Genomic DNA, 23,298 nt, shown 5'->3' on the forward strand with positions numbered 1-23,298 from the left:
TTTTTTCCCTCCCAGACAAGTAAACTTGGCGCATGCTATTAATTTGGGCTACATTTCAAAATGCCACCGAAATTTATAATTTTATATACAATTGATCTGCTTAAAGCTTTGTTTTAACACAGGAGAGGTAGGTGAAGGAGGAGGGGGACAAGCACAAGGCTGAGGCTGTCTGTTTTCTCAACTGCAGGTGTGAAACATAAGCCAATTTTCTTTTAAAGACCAACATTTTAAAAGATCCCTGTTTTCAACAACACTTCATATAACGCCAACCCGTAAATATAGGGCATTTCCCACCAGCAGAGTAGGTTTCTGCTCCCCTAAGAAAACGCGGACTCCTGAGGTTTGACTGCTTCCCTCCCACTTGCTTTGAGTAAGATACACTGATGGGCAAACTTGGGCTCCTCGTCCTTTTGTCCCCCTAGACGATCTCTGGCCTAATTTTGGACAAAATCCTCCACTGATCACTCCTCCCCCTATATATCCCTGCTCTCCCTTAATTAGAAATCATACCTCGGAGTCGTGCGCCTCTCCAAGAAGAGAACGCCTGCCCCACCACCACCTGGAGAACAATGTAACCCAACTCCGAGTCCCTGGATTCCTCTGTCCTAGCCCTAAGGTTTATCTTAAAGGGAAATCAGAAAGCGAGTTCTGTCCTGTCATCCTGGATTCCCTCAAGGTGTCCCACTCCTGGCCTAGGATTACCAGCTCCATTATACCGAGGAGCGTTATACTCACCTTCCCTTCCCCAAATCTCGCACCTTTCCCGGGGACCCCCATCCCGCCCCCGGAGAAGCAGGCCGGCCGGCGAGTCACCTCCGAGGGCACCGAGCCCCGGGAGGGCGGGCGGGGGCGGGTCGCGGCGCTCGGCGGCCCTGCTCCCACCGCGGGACACACGCCCAGTACCTTTGTAGTGCACCCGCAGGTTGTTCTGCGAGAGGCCGATGTAGCTGAACTTGTCCTTCGGGCTCCAGGACCGGGGCAGCGGCGTCTCCTGCTCGTCCACGGCCGGGTAGAGGCGCTTCAGCCGCCGCTGCAGCTCCTTCTCCTGCTCGTTCAGGGCCGAGTCCCCGTGCGGGAAGGGGGCCGCGGCGCTGCTGCCCGCCGCCAGGCCCGGGGCCGGGGCGCCTCCGGCCGGGCCGGGGCCCGCGGCCAGGCCGGGGGGCGCGGGGGGCGCGCTGGCGGGGGCGGCCGCCGAGGCGGGCGGCGGGGGCGGCGGCGGCGGCGGCGGCGGCGGGGCCGCGGTGGCCGGGGGCGGCGGCGGCGGCGGCGGGTGCAGGAGCAGGGCGGCCGCCGCGGCCCCCAAGCCGCCGCCGCCGCCGCCGCCCGGCGAGCCGGCCGGAGAGGAGCCGGCGCTGACGGCCGGGGGCGCGGGCAGCACGACTCCGGAGACGGGGGCCACGGCCGCTGGCGGCGGCGGCGGCGGCAGCGGCTGCTGCTGTTGTGGCTGCGGCGGCGGCGGCGGCGGCGGCGGCTGCCCGGACATCCCGGCCGCGACTCAGCCTGCGCCCACCTCCACCTCTTCTCTCCTTCCTCCTCGGCTTCCCGGGGGCGCTGTCGCTGCGGCCGGCGGCACCAGGCGCCCCAGTCCGCCCGCCCCGGAAGCAGGCGCGGGCCGCGCGCCGAGGGCGAGCGCAACGGTTGGGGGGCTCGGCGCCCGGGGGAGGGGCGGCGGGCCCGGGGCGGCCCCGAGAGGACGTTGGCCGGAGCGCGGGCGCGGGCCGGGGCTGAGGCGCCGAGGGCGGGGGCAGAACGACAGCGCGGGCGGAGAAGGCGCGCTGGCGGCTGCAGCGGCCGCTGCTCTCGCGGCTGTTTCCCGGCGGGCGGGCCCGGCCGGCGCGAGACGCTGCGCGCGGGCGGCGCTGGGCGAGGGGGCGGGGACGGCGGCGCGAGGGGCGGGGCACGCGGGCGGCTGGCCGGGCGGCGGGGGTCCCGGGGCGCGGGCCGGGGCGGTGCGCCTCTCCCGGGCCGGCCGGCTGCTGGCGGCGGGGCGCGAGGCGGCCTGCGCGGGGTCCTTCCGCAGGTCGCGGCCTCCGCCCCACAGCCCGCCGCCTCCCCCTCCCGGCCGGCCCTCCCCGGGAGGATCTCCTCCTCCTGTGCTTCTTTTTGTTGTCGTCGCCCCACCTCCCCACCGTAGGGTTCCCGCTGGGGCGGCGGGGCTGCTTCTCGCCCAGGCGAAAGTAATCGAGCCCCGCTGGGCCCGCCGCGAGCCCGGCCCGGGGGCGTCCCCGGAGCGCGGGGGGTCCCGGGCTCCCCTGATGAGCGGAGCGGCTCGGCTGCGAGAGCCCCCAGCGGGCCCCGAGGGGCGCAGTCGGGAGAGCGCCCGCGGGGTGCTCGGGCTCTGCTGGGAGCTCGCGCCCCGGGACGGGTTCCTCTGCGGGAACGTACTGCTCCTCATCCTTCTCGGTAGTTACTACCTTAACACTTATCATATGGAGAGTGGAAACCATTTCTGAAGGCAAAGTCCCGTCTTAAAATATGGGCATTTTACTAATTAATTTTATGAGGACTTGAAAGTGAACTTATAGTGGTAGAGGGTGTCACAGGAATACTAATAAAGACTGGCAGCTCTTCAAAGAACCAGGACCATGAACTCCACGAATGCGAGGTTATAGCGTGTATTTAGTTTGGGCTTCTAGAGACGTCAAGCATTTTATAGACTCATTAATTTTCATAACGGGCCTCTTTGTTAGGTAGCAAAGAATTATGCCCATTTTTAAAAACAAGGAAATTTTCACTGAGGTCAGCAGAGTCAAAAATAGGACTTCCTACTTTGCAATTCCGATAGAGTGCTTTGCTTGGTCGACTAATTTGGCACAACTTGCCAAGTGTTGCTCTCTGACCCATCCTAGCGTCGCTATTTTGTTTTCATCACTTCCCTTGGTTTAGGTTATCCTTTCCCTAGCTGGCAAAATCGAGCTTTACGCGTGTAAACTACGTGGTATAAATTCTGGGATTTTGTTTGCTTCCAACGATATTGTGATTCTAATTGTTTAGCCAAATAAGCAAGGAACATTTTGCTGAATAAAAAATTACTTATTTTGCCTTGAAGAGCGTAGGTAAATGGTGATTTAATTGAAGGCCCTCAGTGTCTGGCCAGAACTAATAAAGTCATTCAGTCTAATTTCTCCCTCAATTACCCAGACAACTAGATGGCCTGTTGTTCTTTAATAAAAGTATCTGATAATTCTAACCTATTGTTTGATGACTTTTTTCATGCCGCTGCTCTTTAAATTACATGACGTCGTTGTGTTTAAATTGTTCTAAAACTCATTTATATTGCGAGAACAATGAGTTAAATGTAAGCCGAGCTGTATTTAAATGTTGGCTAGCCAAAGTAGAATAAATGGGCTCCAAGCCTCATCAAACTTTCTCGAAATAGTCCTCCAGGGTTAGTTTATGAAGAGGTAGTTTTTTCTGTCAACACACTTAGAAACCATTTAGAACTTGCATTTTCTAGGAAGGGTTGAGAGAATAAAAGTATCCAACATTTTGTCGGACGCTTTTTATAAGAGTGAATGATTGTTCTCCGAACAAGCGGCTCAAGAAATTAATGATTTCAGTTGCAGAGGAGGATGCTGTGAAATTGGCACTTTCTCGTACTGAAGGTGGTCAGGCACATTGATAAGGTCGTTGTAGAAAGCCACATATTCGGTGATGTTTATAAAGAGACATAAAGGTGTTTCAGGCCTTTCGACTTATTCCCACCAAAAAATCAAAACCAAGTAACAAAATCTAAAATGTGGAAGAAATTTAGGCCTAAAAATGTTCAACAAGAAGTACGGATAGATGAAATATGGAAGCAACTAGTCCAACACGAAGGGACTATTGAAGAAATTATCGTATATCCCACTCACTGGAATTAGCACTGTGGGAGCACATATAGCACATTTGTTGGAATTTTTTTTCAAATGCATCCCCTCTGGGCAGTGGGAATTACCAAAAGAAAGAGGCTGACCGGTTAGAAAAAGTCACTCCTTCCTCTCGACTTAGAGGATATTGGACCCAATTTCAGATCCACTCCATCCAGGCCTCTTGCACAGGCACTGCCTGAAATAAATATTATGTGACCTCTTAAAAATATGATTTTGAAGACATGGAAAAGTGATTATGATGTGCTAAGTGGAAAAAGGCTATATAATAATTATACACTGCAAAAATTGTTACCAAAAAGACATGAAGGAAAATCACAAAATGTTTCTATAATTTGTTGTTGTTATTGCCCTCTAGTAGGTTCTGACTCCTAGTGACCCTGTGTCCAGCAGAGCAGAACCCTGCCTGGTCTTTTTGCGTTTTCATGGCCAATTTTTTCGGAAGTGGGTGGCCAGGTCCTTCTTCATAGTCTGTCTTAGTCTGGAAGCTTTACTGAAACCTGTCCACCATGGGTGACCCTGCTGGTATTTGAAATACCGGTGGCACAGCTTTCAGCATCACAGTAACATGCAGCCACCACAGTATGGTCACACAACCAACAGACAGGTGGTGTGGTTCCCTGACCAGGAAACAAACCCAGGCTGCAGCGGTGAGGGCACCAAATCTTAACCACTAGACCTCCAGGGCTGGCTGTTTCTATAATGGGCAATTATAGAACATAATTAAAAGTAAATTTTTATTATGACTATGTTAGACTTGTACACAGAATATAAGTGGTAAAAATCCATTAGCCTTGAACTTGTCTGCACTCATTTTGTGCCTGTGTTTTCAGTTTTTACCATGCGTTGCTATAATATTGATATATATTTATCAACTGAGGTTCTCAGTACCAAGCAATAGAAACCAATTCTGGATCTCTTAAGAAGAAAGAACTTATTGGAAATATATTGGATGGTTCTCACAATTGCTCAGAAGCCTGGATAACCAGGTCTAAAATCAAAGACCAAAAGGGATCAGGCAACGTAAATAGACTGGCCAGGGCCCCACCACTGGTCACATCAGCCACCATCAGATGCCACCGCTAGCACAAGGACTGTCATCCTTCTGACCCCCAATCTTTTCATCACTTACTCAAGTTTCAAATTGGGCCAAGCTTAGGTTGCATGCCATGCCAAGGGGCTACCAGTGAGCAGAGATTCCCAGCTTATTTTATGGGTAGGTTATAAAGGTGCTGATTTATTGATGTCCTCAGCTCAGGATGGGCCTGGAGTGGCTAGTGCCTGTGGAGCTGGTCCCTCCCGGCGGTGAGCGGCCTCATGCATTCATAGAATACTTTACACATCTTATTCATCTTCTATGCATGGCATGACACGAAAAAGTTTAGAACACTCTGCCCTGGTGGGAAAAGGGCGGCTGACCACCACAGTTGAGGATTTTCCAATACTAGAAAGAGATTCAAACACTAGCCAGCCAGTTTCAGTAAATATCCATGACAGTATCCTTCTAGGAACTAGAAAGTTTGATGACAAATGTGCCAAGATCTACAATCTGGCTTTAGGGTCTGTATCAGATGTCTATTGCTGCTTAAAAAATTACCCCCAAACTTAGTGCCTTAAAATAACAACGTTTATTATCACACAGTTTCTGTGGGTCAGGAGTCTGGCATAACTTAACTGAGTCCTCTTCATTAGAGTCTTTCACAGGCATTCAAGGTGGCAGCTGGGGCTGCTATCATCTCAAGACTTGACTAGGGAAGGATCCACTCCTAAGCTCACTCATGTGGTTGTCAACAGGCTTCAGTTCCTTGGACCATCGGACTAAGGGGCTCAGTTCCTTGCTGGCTATTGGCTAGAAATGGCCCTCAGTTTCTTGCCAGATGGGCCTCCCCAACATGGCGGCTTGCTTCATCAAACTGTGCAAGCCAAGAAAGCAATAGCAGCAGGGCAGAAGTCACAGTCTTTTGTAATCTAATCACAAAAGCGATATCTGATCACTTTTGCCATATGTTTGTTCGAAATAAGACACTAGGTTCCGCCCATATTCAATGGGAGGGGATAACACGAGGGCATGAATACCAGAAGGCAGGGGTCTTGCCGGCCATCTTTGAAAGCTGCCTATCATGGAGTCGTTGCAACTTCTAGTGACCCAGGGGGACTGTCCTTGCTACATAGACATCAAATATAGCTCTAGACCAGGCATTGGCAAACTTTTTCTGTAACGGGTCAGATAGTAAATATTTTAGGCTCTGCAGGCCTTCTGGTGCCTGTCACAACTACTTAACTTTGCCACTGTGGACGAAAAGCAGCCATAGACAAATCATAAACCAATGGATTTGGCTATGTTCCAAAAAAACTTTACTTACAAAAATAGGCTGCAAGCTGGATTTGGCCTACAGGCTATACTTTGTGATCCCTGTTCTAGACTGTTTTATCAACATCCCTTATAAACTATTTTCAACACTAAATGGGAAGACCAAGTCACTAGCAGCGAAATCCCAGGAGTCCATAAATTCACTTCATTACCAACAATGCCTGCTGCATCCTAGAGTTTGGCACAAGTCTAATGTCGCACATGAATGGAGTCAGAATATTTCTACAGCTAATGCGTGGCAAATTGAAATGGATGGCAAATGGCTGAACAATTCTGGGAAACTACAGCAGGAAGGAGTCCAAATTGGGAAGAGTACTCATTCAGCATTTATTAAGCACCTATTATGTATGGAACCCTGTGTTAGGTTCTGGGCGTGGAATAAGGAAAAGAAGGAAGAAGGATTACAAAGTCCAACAAGGCAGTATTGAACCTATTCCTTCAGTGATTAGAGTCTAGCTGAGGAAGCAAGATTAGTACACAAGAATTAGAACAGTGCTTCTCCAACCTGATTGGGGAGATTTTCCAAGTAGCACCCCAGATTCTGCATTTCTAACAGACTTCCAGGTGATGCTGCTGCTGCTGGTCCATGGACCATCCTTTGACTAGTGAGGACTTAGTGTAACAGTTGATGCTCTTTAGAAACAAAGGTTTCAAAGAGTCCAAGACCAGGTAGACAAAGTCTAATGAGGGAGGACTTTGCTTTCTGTCTTGGCCAGACCAGGAAGGTGATGCTGGCTATACCACAAGCCAAGAGATAGCATTCCTGGGGCTTAGCCTTCAGGGTGAAAAAGATCTGCAGAAGCACATGGCATAACACAAATGCACTATTTCATATTCATGTGTGAATAAAATGGCTACGGTTCAGAGTTCATTAATAAAATATATGTGAAAAACCAAAAGTTATTAAGTTTAGAGGAAACGATATGTTTTATTAATCTGTTCTGGAAGAATTTGAACAAAAATTGCAATTTTGGCTTAAAGAACCTGAGCTAGCAATTACTTAACAAGTTAATCTATCAGTCTTCTGATTTTCCTCTTAATTGTTCCTTCTGCTTTTTCTAGTTCCACTGTAACTCCTCTTTCATTTGTCAAAATGCACATTCTTTCTTCCATATTGATTTCTATGTTCCCTCTTATTTTCTTAAAACAACACAAAAAGTCCATTCGAAATGGAGTAACTACAGAGAGCAGAATTCCCTGTGAATTTCCTAAACTCACTTCCTCTGCACAGTCTCCCTCAGTGGGTAGATACAGGCAAGTTCCTGACGGAATCGTGGAATGGGAAGGCTGCCCCAGAATTTCCCTGAGCTCCAGGCAATGCTACCTACCGGCCTAGGAAATGCCTGGGGGTTCAGTGGATTCTATATCACACAAGCAGCCAAAGACACAGTGTTTTAGTCCATTCGGGCTGTGTAATAAAATAGCAGAGACTGGATGGCTTATAAACCACCAACATTTATTTATTACCGTGCTGGAGGCTGGGAAGTCAAAGATCAAAGTGCCAGCAGATTCAGCGTCTGGTAAGAACCTACTTCCTGGTTCATAGACAGCCAGCTTCTCACTGTGTCCTCACACGGCAGAAGAGGCACGGGAGCTCTCTGGGGTCTCTTTTCTAAGGGCACTAATCTCATTCATGAGGGCTCCACCCTCATGACCTAATCACCTCTGGAACAGCCCACTTCCAGATACTACCACATTGGAAATTAGATTCCAACATGTGAATTTCAAGGAGACAGAAACATTCAGTCTATAGCAAATACAGTAGTGAGGAGTGAAGAGACAGGTAAAAGGAAGATAAAAGACAAAATTAGAAAAAAATGAAAGAGAGAAAAAAAAAGATGTTTCCCTAAAGAATAATCACGATAGTTCTGAAAAGTGCTATACAAGACTGAGGGCTCTAACTTCCTTCCGCACTGTGGGTTAGCCGCTAATCTTCCTGAGACGTGGGCTGCATTTCAGTCATCATTTATTGAGTACCTATTATATGCAACACACAGTGCTAGGCAGCATGTGGAAATTTAAAAAAATAATAAAAGGGAACTTAAGGTCCTTGCGCTCAACGAGTTTATAGATTTGTGGCAAAGAACATTACTTACATAACCAAGTTTTCAGAGTAGAGTTTGAAAAATGCTATAATAGAGACAAAATGCACCATGGCTATTTTTCTAATATCCCAGGACAAGTAATTCTCTAGCCCAACCCATTGCTATAGGTAAAATGAATTAGTTTTTCAATTTAAGTTTCTTTGTACCTAGGTTACAGCATGGAGATAATTAATACATATATATATTTTTTTATTATCATGGTCCTCAAAGAAGTTGCAGGGCCTAATTTGCAATCTAAGAAAATAGAAGAAAGTAATTTAGTGACGCGATTTATTTCACAATTCACTATTTCTTTCATCATGGCTATATATCATTTCGTTTTGGTAGTTAATTTTTTTTTAACATTTTTGTTTGTTTTCCTTAAGTGCCTTTAAAGATATGCAAGGAAAACTGTGCCAAGGAATTTGTAAGGCTTTTTAAAATTGTAATATTTCAAAGACGTCAGAACATCTGTATGTTAAAAAGCAGCGTAAACCGTTTCAAAGACTTCTTTAGTATTTTTCTGCTTCAGCTGCAATTAGTTTATCACACAAGTATTTAACTTAGAAATAGAGATCAATTATTTAAAGAGGAATGGCATTTGCTGTGGAATTACTGGTCTGTCTCTGACTATCACAACAGTTTCAGTCCCTCATATGTGCCTTATGCCGTTGTCCATCTGAAAACTTTCCATAGATGATTGATCTTTGGCATTCTTAAGCGGTCCAAGACCTTTCTAAATCCTTAAACTCCAAATCCCACCATAGCATGTTATGCTACCCCATAAAACTCAGTAAGTATAATGAGAATAATCTATATGATTAGGGAACCACAAAGCCACAGTGACATGTGGATGTTAGGTGGTTGACTAGACTACTCAACGACCAAGTGCGTATTTCCACATAGTGCACTAACCTCATCACACACGTGATGGAATTGGTACTTGGCAAAATTATGAACGAAAATTATATCAAGAGACTTCTAGACTGCTTCTAAAGAGTCAAGACTGTGGGTGTTCAATGTGAGTATAATTGTGCAAGTACTGCCCTGATCAGATTCTTCGAATGTGCACATCTCTCTTTACCTTAGTGTGTTGTATATGCTCACCTGTGTACACACAGTGGGAGACCCACAATGGCCCCCAAAAGATATCCACCTGTGAACCTGTGAATATGATCTTATTTGGAAGGAGGGTCTTTGCAAATGTGGTTAAGGATCTTGAAATGAGATAATCCTGGATTATCCTGGTATGCCCTAAATCTAATGGGCAAGTGTCCTTATAAAGAGAGGCAGTGGGAGATGTGAGATGGACAGATGAGGAGAAGACAAACACAGAGGGGAAGGCCATGTGAAGATGGAGCAGAGAGAGATGCAGCCACAAGCCAAGGAATGCCAGCAGCCACTAGAAGCTGGAAGAGGCAAAGAAGGGATCCTCCCCTACAGAACTGGAGGGAATACAGCCCTGTCAACACCTAGATCTCGAATTTCTGGCCTCCAGAACTATCAGAGAATAAACTTCTGTTGTTTTAAGCTGCCAAGTTTGTAGTAATTTGTTACGGCAGTCCCAGGAAACTAATGCACACATACACTTCAAACTTATTAGTTCTGGGAAAAAAAGTTGCACAGAGTTCTTAAGAAGATTAAGGATATGCTGCATATTATGGAAGCCAGAGTGATAGATGAACACATTTCCCTCATTAAAATGGCAATGCTTTTTTTTTTTTTAAGGAAGATTAGCCCTGAGCTAACATCTGCCACCAATCCTCCTCTCTCTAGCTCTCTCTCTCTCTCTTTTTTTTTTTTTTTGCTGAGGAAGACTGGCCCTGAGCTGACATCTGTGCCCCTCTTCCTCTACTTTATGTGTGGGATGCCTCCCACCACATGGCTTGACAAGTGGTGCGTATGTCCGGACCCGGGATCCGAACCGGTGAACCCGGGGCTGCCAGAGCAGAACGTGTGAATTTAACCACTGTACCACCAAGCAGGCCCCATGCAATGCTTTTTATTTGAATGTACATTTCTGTAAGATTCAGAGCTCGTGTGTCATAACTTGTATACCTCAGTAAAGCAAATCTAGATTCACTACTTGTCTTCTTAATTTTGTAGCTGAGTCTTTTTCTCTCTGTCTATTTCTCTCTCTCTGGGTTCTGACTGCATTTCAGTAAAGGAAGGAATTATAGCACCCTGGTTTGATGAAAAAGTAATTTTATGATTGGAGTATGAACCAAAATGGCTCTTCCACCTGGCAGAAGCATAAGTGCCGTAAACTGCGGTAAAAACACTATTTGGGGGTCACCTTGGCTGCCACAGCTCAGGGCTGTTCCTTTTTAACCATCACATGCTAAAGTCATATGTATTATGCTTTGAGAACAATTTAAAACGCTGACCCCATAAGAATAACTTTGTAGGACAGGTCAGTTGTCTTACATCAGGCTTCCAGGAGCAGAGCCTGAGATGGGGTTTCTGATGCACGTGTCTTTTGAGACAGTGCTCCCAAGTGAAGTCTGTAAGGGAATAGGGAAGCCAGACAGTGCAAGGGAAGATGCCAGGCAAAGATGAGCACTCGATGAAGTCTGGCTTCAGCCTGACCCCACAGAGAGCTCTGGAGTGCGACTGACACGACAGGATTGCCCCACCTTAGGCAAGAGTCCAGGACTTTCGTAACTTGTATTAATCTCTCATTAGCTGCAGACCATTTTCCTCCCTGGGGGAGCAAAACTTCCCGGACATCTCCTGGCAGGGAAGTCCCCTTCATGCAAAAGCAATTCTCTGGAGAAGGGTGCAGCGTGAACCATAGGCAACCAACACTCATGGCAGCCCGGGATGGGTGCACCAGCAGGTAATGGGAACTGGTCAGGGCACCAGGAGCACCTAGGGGTGATGGGCTCTGCTTCAGTTTGCATTTCTAATCACACAGCTGGTCATTTCAGTGAATACATCTGCCATTAGAGAACTCTCTGAAAGAAAACAGCATGTTTGCCTTACTGAAGAGTGTTGGAATTTCACTAGGCTTTCAAATCATATTAGGAAGATAGCATCAGCAAATACTTTCAAATTTTAAGAGGAATGATTTGGAAAGAGTGTTTCTTGCAAAGAACTTCATTTTTAGAATGCGTGTGTAAGCAGGAGCCCAGTCATAAGTTTGGCTAGGCCGTCACGCTCACTGCTGACCTCCATCGTGTTTATTTTCATCTGTACGTCTTTTTCCACTCTCTGTTGGCCACATGAATGGCTGTCTGTCAGCGTGGTTTATTTTAGTCTGTAAGGTTCTAGTAGGTACAGGCCCTTCTCTGTATAACATGTTGTGTAATTATCTGCTTGACATCTGCTTATTGTAGATGATGCAGTGTCGATATGTGACTATTTGCTTTTTGATGATGGCAGTGATGTTCTACTTAACTGCGCAGGCTTTAACCATATGACTAAGCAGCATCCTAAGCAGGAAGTGCACATTCAAGTACCTCCAGGAGCCAAACAGATAATGTAAAAGAGTGAGCCAGGTTACGTATAAATCAATAGAGAGCACTGGGAGCTGTAACAGACTGGAGAGTGTAAAGGAATTCAAGTCATACTGTTTGAAACACTACATGAGCCAAACAAAACACTTCTATGGGTCAGATCCGGCTAATGGGTCACCAGTTAGTGGCCTAAAGGCTGCTTTGAACTCAAAACTGAAAACTTAGGCCAATTACAGATGTCCTGGATGTGCTCTGCTGTCTAACATCTGCCTGGTTCACTGAAGAGCCAAGAACTGTTAATTATTTGCTTCTGCCCACTGTGGGTGATTGGCAGCACCCGATTTTTCAATGATGCCACCCTGCCTGTAGAACCAGACCTAGAGATCTTGAGATACTTCCCAGCTTGCCAGGGAAATCTGAGTCATAGGTGCCCCATTTATTCCACACAACCATGACAAACACCTTGAAAGAGCCCATTTCCTATTATAGTGCCCCACATCTGGTAGGCACTCCTTCAAAACTTCCTAATGCTATGAACAAGCTAGTGTAATAAATTCCAGCTCTTTATAATCCACCCCATGGTTTTCATTCTAAGAATGAAGTTTTTCACAGTTTGATTATGATGTGAAGATTGCATGTACTCATAGCCAAGCGTTGGTGAGGATGTGGAGAAATCGGAACCCTCATACACTGCTGGTGGGCATGTAAAATGGGGCAGCCACTGTGAAAAACAGCATGGTGCTTCCTCAAAAGGTTAAACATAGAGTCACCATATGACCCAGGAATTCTACTCCTATGTATATTCCCAAAAGGAATGAAAACATATGTCCACATAAAAACTTGTACACAAATATTCATAACAGCATTATTCATAGTAGCTGAAAGGTGAAAACGATCCAAATGTCCATCAATGGATGAACGATTGGATAAATAAGATGTAGTATATCCACACAATGGAACATCACTCAGAACAAAAAAGGAATTAAGTACTCACACATGCTGCGAGATGGATGAACTTTGAAAACATTATGCTAAGTGTAGGAAGCCAGTCACAAAAGGCCACATACTTTATGATTCTGTTTATATGAAACGTCCAGAATAGGCCAAACCATAGAGACAGGAAGTAGATTAGTGGTTGCCAGGAGTTGAGGGGAGGAGGGAAGGGGAAGTGATTGCTGATAGTATAGGGTTTCTTTACGAGGTGACGAAAGTGTCCTAAAATTTATTGTGGTGATGATTGCACAACTTTTGAATATACCAAACACCATTGAATTGTACACTTTAAATGGGTGAACTATGTGGTGTGTGAATTACATCTCCATAAAGCTATTATTTAAAAAAAGATTATATGTACAATGGAAGGTTTTTGTCATAGCCACCAAACACTATATATGTGAATCTACTACAGTATAATTTTCAATGCTTTGCTCACTATGTGGCTCATAGTAGGTGATCAACAGACATTTGTTGAAAGAATGTTAAATGGATTTCTTAAAAAATTAGAATATTCAGTGAATTGGGGTGGGGATTCCAGTCAAATGAATTTTCTAAGTTTCTGGAGGCTGTCCTGAAAAGCTATGGATTTTCTTTCCTATGGGAAAGAATCTAGCATGAACCCTGGCATATAACATGTTCTCCATAATAACAATTCCTTTCTCCTTTTTTCAAACAGTTTTACAAGCTGTTACTCGACTTTCTTTACTTCGTATCAACTCTGTGAGCTTTGTAATAGATCGTCAATGGAAATAGGGATAGGAATTCAAAAAGACCAATCTTATTTGTGTTCAACAGTGGTTAAGAAGTGGCTTTTTGAATATTAAGTTTTGAATAAATGGACTAGTACAGTGGTTCTCAAACTGTAGAGTGCATCAGGGTCACCTGAAGTATAGATTCAGGGTGGGGCCCAAGACTTTGCATTTCCAACAAATTCCCAGGTAGTGCTGCTGCTGATCTGGGGACCTCACTCCAAGAATCACTGGACTAAAATTTCTTCTTCTTCTTCTTTTGTGAATAAGATTGGCCCTGGACTAACATCTGTGCCCATCTTCCCCTATTTTATATGCAGGATGCCTACCACAGCACGGCTTGATAAACAGTGCATAGGTCTGCACCCAGGATCTGAACCAGTGAACCCCGGGCCACTGCAGCAGAGCATGCCAACTTAAGCACTGCGCCACTGGGCTGACCCTGAATTTCTTCTTTTTTTTAATTTATTTTTTTTTATTTTGAAACAATCACAAAGCTACAGAACAGTTGGAAATACATTACAAAGAATTATTTTATTATTTTTTTTTTTTTTACTGAGACCCTTTGAGAATAAATTTCCAATGTAATGCCCTTTAGTGTGGAATTCCTACAAAAATACTCTTCTACATAATCAAAGTACAACGATCATGATTACGAAAGGAACACTAATGCATTACTACCATCTAATCTTCACACCTTATTCAAGTTTTGCCAGTTGTCCAAACAACATTGTTTACAGTCAAAGGATCCAGTTCAAAATCATGCATTGCAGTCAGTTTCCATAGCGTGGGACAGTTTCTTAGTCTCCTCAACTTTCACGACCCTGACACTTTTTCATTTACTTTCAGTTGTGTTTTGGAGTGTCCTTCAGTTTGGGTTTGTCTGATATTTCCTCCCGAGTAGATTCAGGATATGCATCTTGGGCATGAATATCACATAAATGTCTGTGTTCTTCTCAGTGCATCCTATTAGGTGCCACATGATTTCAATGTTTCCCATTAATGATGATAACTTTGATCATTTAACAAAGGTGGTGTCTGCTAGGTTTCTCCACATTAAAGTTTCTCTTTTCTTCTTTGTAATTAATAAATATTTTGTGGAGAAGTATTTTGAAATAATCTAAATATCTCATTACTTATCAAACATTCAATTTATTCACTTATTTATTTCTGGTTCTATAGACACACGACTTCCTATTTTATTCAACAGGTTCGTACTCCATTACTATTATTATTTATTTTGATACTCAAATTATCCCTGATTTGGCTAGTGGGAGCCCTTTCAAGCTGGCTTCTATGTCTTTTTGACATATTCCCATCATTCTTTGAGCACTTCCTTACTTTCTGGCGCAAGAAAATGTTCCAGACTCATCTTGTATGTTCCATGCTGCAGCCCGGGAATCAGCCATTTCTCCAAGGAGTCATCGTTCCTCTTAGTTGAAAATGGTATTTGAATCCCAAACCTGGGCACTAAGTGTGCTCATTGGTATTACAGTGTTGTTTCTCTCAGGTCTTCTCAGTGAGAGCTAAGGTCTATAGACTACATGTACTAGTTATCTAATGCTGCATAACAAATTACCACAAACTTAGCAGCTTAAAACAATACACGTTTATAATCACACAGTTTGTGAGGTCAGAAGTCCTGGCTTAGCTGGCTCCTCTGCTTCAGGGTGTCACAGGGTCAGCAGGGGCTGCGGTCTTATCTCCAGGCTCAACTGGGGCAGGACCCACTTCCAAGCTCATGTGGTGGCAGAATTCAGTTCTTTGTGGATTTTTTGGGCTGAGAACCTCAGTTTTGTAGTGGCTGGAGGCTGCCTTCAGTTCCCAGCCATGTGGGCCTCTCCACAGGGCAACGCAACACAGCAGTTTGCTTCATCAAAACCGGTAAGGAAGAGAGTCTCTAAGCAAGACAGGCATTATAAACTTACGTAACATAATCACAGAAATGTCATCCTATTATTTTTGCTGTGTTCTATTGGTTAGAAGCAAATTATAGATCCTGCCACATGCAAGGGGTGGGAATTATACACGGGCATGAATACCGGGAGGTGTGGATCACTGGAAGTCATCTTAGGAGCTTCTTACTGCAATCAACTTACCAAGTGGCAGAGGCAGGGGGAGACCCAGGCCTCCCAAAGTGCGTAATTGGGGGCCACCTTAGAGTCAGTCTGGTACAATATATGCATATGTACATCTATGTTTATATTTCTATCTATCTATCTATCATCTGTCATCTATCTTTCTATCATGAAAACCATGGTTTATCCTACTACATCTAATTCCAATGCAACATCATTCTCTTTTCATTCTCTTCCTTTCCATATTTGTCACTCCCTTCTCCAACAGAAAGAAAGCTTCTTCATTTTTCATTTATTTTATCAATTCCCTGTCTCCACTGCTGTTCCTTCCTCTTCTGGAGGCTCTCCTCTCTGCTCAGGCTCTGATACCCCGTGTTAGACTGCCCTTATATGAGGATGCCTTGTCATTATGCTCAGGCTGACGTACACATGGAGCCACCCCCTACATGGATGCCCTCTCACCCTCCTGGGCTCTGACTCCCATGTCAGGCTTTCCCTGATGCATGGAGTCTCTCTTTACCTTGCTTGTGCTCTGACACACCACAGCTAACCATCTCTCCCCACACTGTGGCTGGCCACCTCACTCTGCCCTGTCTAATACCAAAGGACTGGAATCATTTGAGAAGAAAGGGAAGAGAGAGAAAGGAAGAGAGCACATTTCTCTCTAATGATTCCGTTTTTTCCTCACTAAATATAATTCCCCTCCCCCTCAAGATGGGAGAGTAGGTACAAAACATTCTCCGAACAGATGGTGTAAAATGCGAGTGGCTATTCTATAAATTTACAGCGTATTAGCTGGAGTTGGAGGAACCCTAGTGTGTGAAGCAGCGGAAGAAAACAGGAAGGCAGGACAAAGGGAAACGAGCCCGCACAGTCGCTTCACCCTACCTGTAGGCTTTGCTCAAGCTCATCTATTTTCCAGTCTGAAATGCGCACTTTTCTGCCCTTTACATTAATTCAATTCCTCACTTCCTCCAAGGGCCAGCTCATGAGGTTCCTTCTTCCAGAGAAGACCCTCACTAACCTAGCCCAGCCATTTTCTCCTCTTTGAAATTCCGATCCGCATTCCCACCCGTCATCGCATTCTGCGCTTGACTCACCGTGACCTGTGTGGATCTCCAGCTCTTTTACGTGTACACATCTTTTCTCCAAAACTAGACAGTAAGCTCCTTAAAGATGTACTTCACTGTGTCTTTCACGTGCTCGGTGAGTGATGAAAGCAGTCACCCTCTGTACGGACATGATATTGAGGGAGAGAGGGAAAGATGGCAAGCTTTTCAGAAGAGTGGCCACTAGCTCCCTCAACTCTGGTTCTCTCGTTTAGTCTAATCTCTTGACTGAAGGGAAGCACAGCATCGAAATGTTCCATAAATAGGTACTGAATTATAATGTAGCATGTACAGTAACTACAATCTCTCTGGAATACGTAGATCCCGGAAGCCATGCGCGTTGTACTTCACTCGCCCCAAATGGATGGTCTATGACATGCATATAAAATTAGAGGGGTGGCTTTATTTATGGCCCTGTTTTTCTGAACCCTGTACATAATACGAGCCCCATAATTAGAGGAGTCTTACTGGATGTGAATGCACGATTATATTTACAAACCAGTGAAAGAGAGGGATTGAAGATGAAGATCATCTGATACAGAGTGTGAATTAAGAATGGCAGCAGGGCCGGCCCCATGGCCGAGTGGTTAAGTTCGTGCTCTCCTTTGGCAGCCCAGGGTTTCGCTGGTTCGAATCCTGGGTGCGGACATGGCACCGCTCATCAAGCCACAATGAGGCTGCATCCCACATGCCACAACTAGAAGGACCCACAACTAAAAATATACAACTTTGTACCAGGGGGCTTTGGGAGAAAAAGGAAAAATAAAATCTTTAAAAAAATAAAAAATAAAATAAAATAAAATCCCTAGTAACTGTATAGGGGGTAGATATTAGTCATCATCCCAGAAATGTTATCTAGTTTGATCCAGGTCACTAAAAGGCACCAGACCTGGAAAACCTGGACCTTCTGCCCAGTACACTTCCCAAGAGTCCTTGTGGTTATCATCATTATTGTTTTTCTCGCTGGTGTTCACAATGAATGATAAGATAGTGGCTCTGGATTGTACATTGTTTTGGGATATTATCAAGCCTTCCCTAATCACCCGGATCTAACCCCAAGCTAGTCAGAACAGATCCAAAGCGTAACATCCCTCCATCACAACCTGCAGTACACCCATCCCACCGCTGCCGGGGTGACAGCCCCAGTTCCACTCTGCTGAACAGGGCTCCTTTAAGGGGTGGAAGCAGGAAGGAATGCATGCGAGCTGCCAAAACAACACGTGAGCCTGGTGAAGAGGATCCCGGGCTGGAGCACGTGAAGAGGGTGATGCAAACGTAAACATCGCTCTTTCTTCTTGGCAAAAACAAGAGACAAAAGACATCTCGTAGGAGAGAGAAAGAGTTTTTAGATGTGATAGTTATAGCCATTTTTAGAGGATTTTTCCATCAAATTTAAAAAATATGTGTTGTGTTTTAAAAATAGAACATTTGGGTCTAGTTCTATAGGTAATAGGAAGCACATGTACACACACACAGACACACATACAGACACACACCCCACTTGCCCATTTAGTTGGCCAGGGAATATCGGAAGAGATCACACCAGCGTTGTGACTTTTGTTCTGCGTGTCGGGGATCCCAGTGGTGGCCTCTGAGTGTTCTTGCTCCTTCTGAAGCCCTGAAGGGAAGGGCTGCGGGGTTTTAGGACAGCGTTAGCTCTACAGGGACTGCTTACTGAGGTTCTCCCAGTCCTTTGTGTGCTTGGCTGCCATTCTAAGTCAACGTACTCTCCTGATGAGGAAGAGACCCCGTGCAAAAGGAGACAGGACAATGGCAGGCAGCATAAATCCACTCTCAAACATACAAACAGTTGAAAACATTCCCTTTCTGGGAAACTGAGTAAAAAATGAGAAGGTTTTGCTCAAGAGGGTTTTTGTGATGAATTCTTTTGTTTAGCAAATATCCCAATTATTTTGGCTTTATATCTGAATCCTCAGTTATCAGATTTAAGTTGCACCTGCATTCATCAGAATGTTGTTGAAAAACACTGGAAGCAATTGCTTTTTCGTTTGCCAGACTAGTAGGTAGTGACAAGGGCACGGGCTTTGGAGCCAGACCTAACTATCACCCACTTCTGTCCGTAAATGACTAAGTAATAGCAGGCAGGTCATTCAGCCTCTCTGACCTTCAGTTTCTGCATCTGCAAAATGGGGGTCATTTTTCCGACCTCACGGAACACGCTGCATCCTCACTACCTTGCTGGCCCAGGCTGGGTACTCAGAATGAGAGTGGCCATGGGTTTTGTTAATTACAGAGTGAGAAGCCTGCAGAGCTTGCTCATCACGAAAGGTCAGCATCTCAGACCTAAGTCCTGCCCAGGCCTTGGAGAGGGGCAACTACCAACTCCTCAGAGATTTCAGGATTCAGAGTCTAGACTGCAAGAAGGGCTGCTGGAGAAAACATGTCCCTCAAAATCCACTGGAGACACAAAGGGACAAATATTGTATGATTCCACTTATGTGAGGGACCTAGAGCAGACAAATTCATAGAGACAGAAGGTAGAGTAGAGACTACCAGGGCTCGGGGGAATGGAGAATCATTGTTAAATGAGGATAGGGTTTCAGTTTGACATGGATAGTGGTGATGGCTGCACAACTGTGTGAATGGACTCAATGCCACTGAAATGTACATTTAACAATGGTTAAAATGGTAAATTTTATGGTACATATATTTTACCAAAACTTTAAAAATAGACCAAAATTTCGTTGGAATGAAGCCAAGCAAGATACATCCAATCATGGAATACTATGTAGCTGTTAGAAAGGATGGAGTAGATTTCATCCTACTGACTTAGTAAGATGCCCAGGACACACTGCTAAGTGGAAAGAGCCAGCTGCAGCCGCGTGTATAGTATAGTGCCAGCTGGGGTTTTTTCCAGCTTAAATTGCTTTCCATTTACTAGTTAATCTTATCTTTCAAACCCCTGCCATGTATACACTATTCTCATTACCCCATGATGAGGTACACTAAGGCACAGAGAGGTTAAGTACTTAGCCCAAGGACACAGATCCAATAAGTGGTAGAGCTGGAATTTGATCCAGCTCCAACCATCTGGCTCCCAAAGTCCGAGCTCTAAACTCTTCAGCGTTGTCCTCACCTGAGAGCATTTTAGAAATACAGATTCTTTGGCCCCACCCCAAACCTACTGGATCAGAATCTGCAGGGTAACAAGATCCCCAGGGGATTCTTGTGCACATTGAAGGCTGCAAAGACTGAAGCCCAGACCACTATGCAAGTCTGTCAGTTTTATAAGAATAATAACAAATATTGACATATACATAGGAAAACTTTACTTGGAGTTCTGTGGACTTTTTTTTTTAAACTTATTTTTAATGTTGTTTTTTTTTTTTTGAGGACGATTAGCCCTGAGCTAACATTTGCCGCCAATCCTCCTCTCTCTCTTTTTTTTTGCTGAGGAAGACTGGCCCTGAGCTAACATCTGTGCCCATCTTCCTCTACTTTATATGTGGGACGCCTACCACAGCATGGCTTGCCACGTGGTGCCATGTCCGCACCCAGGATCCATGCCAGCGAACCCAGGGCCTCCGAGAAGCAGAACTTGCGCACTTAACCGCTGTGCCACTGGGCCGCCCCAAGGTGAGCTATTTGAATGGAAAATGCCCAATCCAAACCAGGAAGACTGGCCCTGAGCTAACATCCATGCCCATCTTCCTCCACTTTATATGTGGGATGCCTAGCACAGCCATGGCTTGGCAAGCGGTGCCATTTCTGCACCCAGGATCTGAACCAGCGAACCCTGGGCCACCAAAGCAGAGCATGCACACTTAAATGCTGCGCCACCAGGCCGGCCCCTGGACTTTTTTTTTAATTTAGCAGTTTATTCTAGAAACTAGACAAAAGACAAATCTATTCTAAATTGACCATGGATCAGGTTTATATCCTGTCTTATCGTCATTTTAAGAGTTATTCTGTCAGACGTTTAGAAATGCTCTTCTCCAGAAGCTCGTGCCTAGGGCCTTCCAAACTGAGTCTTTAACAGTATAGTAAAACTTTATTAAGTTGAATTCAATTTTGAATTGTAGTGTATTCTGTGGAATATGGTGAAGTCTTTGAGTAATTTAAGAAGGAATTGTTTAGTAAATAAATCGTTGAGCTAGTCAATAGACTTGTAAGCGGGCATATTTAACTGACTAAATAACGCCAGCCCCCTTTTTAATTTTAAGGATTTTAGCACACTAATATTTCCTGATTGCAAAGGAGACATCAGCATTCGTTAAGGGAACACGACAGTGCTTCTCAAAAGGCCTTCCGGAAGTACTTTATTTGGTTAAACATAGTTTAATGTACTAGAACTAATTTCCTTAGAAATGATTCTATAATTCATATACTTTTCAACCAGTGTAAATTCTACCACCTTTCCACACCCACCCTTGTAAATGGACTCAGTTAATGTGATTTTATCTTTTGAACAGTATTACATAGTTATCATGAGTTGGATTAAACCCTGAACTAAGAAAGTTTCACTGAACATCTCTATGCCTCAGTTTCTCCATCTGCAAAATGGGTATATTAAGAGTTACAGGCAGGGTCTCTCCATGTGGTTGTGCAGACTGAGAACTGCACAGTTTCAGGGGCACCAGTCACACCCTGCACCCTGTCGGCTGCTGCTGTGCTTGCAGAGTTCCTGAGAGGATTCCATGAGTTAATACACACAGATCAAGTGAACTTGTGCCTGGTGGAGAATAAGCACTTTTTTTTCTTTTTATTGAGTTCATAATAGTTTACATCGATGTGAGATTTCAGTTGTAAATTATATCTTGTCTGCCACCACATAAGAGCTCCCCTTCACCTCCTTTGCCCACCCCCTACCGCCCTTCCCCTGGTAACCAGTGAACTGTTTTCTTTGTCCATGTGTTTGTTTATATTCCACATATGAGTGAAATCATCTGGTGTTTGTCTTTCTCATTCTGGCTTATTTCACTTAGCATAGTTCCCTCCAGGTCCATCCATGTTGTTGCAAATGGGATGAATTTGTCTTTTTTATGGGTGAGTAGTATTCCATTGTGTGTATATATATATATATATATATATACCACATCTTCTTTATCCAATCATCGGTTGATAGGCCCTTGGGTTGCTTCCATGTCTTGGCTATTGTGAATAGTGCTGCAATGAACATAAGGTGCATATGTTACTTTGGATTGTTGATTTCAAGTTGTTTGGGTAGATACCCAGTAGTGGGATATCTGGGTCATATGGTAGTTCTATGTTTAGTTGTTTGAGGAATCTCCACACTGTTTTCCATAGTGGCTGCACCAGTTTGCATTCCCACCAGCAGTGTATGAGGGTTCCCTTCTCTCCACTCCCTCTCCAACGTTTATTTTTAGTGTCTGTGATCATACCCATTTTAACAGGCATAAGGTGGTATCTTAGTGTAGTTTTGATTTGCATTTCCCTGATGATTAGTGATATTGAACATCTTTTCATGTGTTTATTGGCCATCTGTATATCTTGTTTGGAAAAATATCTGTTCATATACTCTGCCCATTTTTTGATCGGGTTGTTTGTTTTTTTATTGTTTAGTTGTGTGAGTTCCTTATATATTATGGAGATTAAGCCTTGTCAGATATATGATTTGCAAATATTTTCTCCCAATTGGTGGCTTGTCTGTTTGTTTTGATTCTGGTTTCTTTTGCCTTGCAGAAGCTCTTTAGTCTGATGAACTCCCACTTGTTTATTTTTTCTTTTGTTTCCCTTGTCTGAGAAGACATGGTAGAGAATAAGTGCTTTTGAAGTGTTTGATAATTTTAACAGAATAGGTCTTGATTCAAGAAATTATTGCCCTCAAATAAATACTGTAAAGATTGACAAGAGAAATGAATCTGGAGAGTATGATGTGATTTCTTCAATCAAAATCAATTGAGTCAATAAGCAATTATTATATTCTTCCACTTAAAAAAAATCAGAAAACCTACCTATAATACAAGATAGACATAAAATTTCTGCCTTCAAGCAACCCATATGTAGTGATGGATGATGCAGGCTCGGCGAGCCGAGGAGTCAAAAGAAAGATTTCTTGGACTCTCAAGGTCTGGTAGTAGGGCTCCTTTATTCAGAGAATAGCATGGGGACAGGACCCATGGGCAATGAAGAGCTGCAGTGGGTTGAGGGTAGGGCTAAATTTAAGGCAAAGGTATGTGAGTTATCTCTTTACAAGACAAAGGAAAGATTATGTAAAAAACTCGTTAAAATGGTACCCGTGTAGGTGGAGTCTGGTTATTGGGTGGTCCTATAACTTTGGATGTGAATCAGATGGGATCAGGTCAGGGCATCCTATGCTTCCCGAGGATGATATAGATTGGTATGTAGGGCAGGATGCCTTGGGCTTTTCTCCTTGGGGCCACCCTGATCCTCATCAATGAACACATAAGCACAACTTGCTGGAAAGGCAGCAGTGGTCAGGCGTGTGGGCTCCGGGGCCCCATGAACCCCAAATCCCAGCTCTGCCATCGCCAGCTGCAAGCCCTTCACCTTCACTTCAGCTTAACCTCCTTGAATCCACGTTTCTCTATTCGTAGAGTAGGCGGAATGATAATTACAACACAGGGCTGTCAGGAGGTAAA

At 44.7% G+C, this 23,298-nt stretch overlaps 1 protein-coding gene across 1 annotated transcript in view; it reads right to left on the reverse strand.

The window, feature by feature from the left end:
- Positions 1-1,612, reverse strand: part of RANBP9 (RAN binding protein 9) — a 92,720-nt gene extending 91,108 nt beyond the window's left edge. The window contains exon 1 of the mRNA XM_023624471.2: positions 904-1,612. Coding sequence (XP_023480239.2) covers positions 904-1,483 — 580 coding nt within the window. The 5' untranslated portion in view covers positions 1,484-1,612. The remainder of the gene's footprint in view (positions 1-903) is intronic.
- Positions 1,613-23,298: the final 21,686 nt, after the last annotated feature.

Source organism: Equus caballus, chromosome 20 (genome assembly GCF_041296265.1).
Source record: "Equus caballus isolate H_3958 breed thoroughbred chromosome 20, TB-T2T, whole genome shotgun sequence".
Lineage (NCBI taxonomy): Eukaryota > Metazoa > Chordata > Mammalia > Perissodactyla > Equidae > Equus > Equus caballus.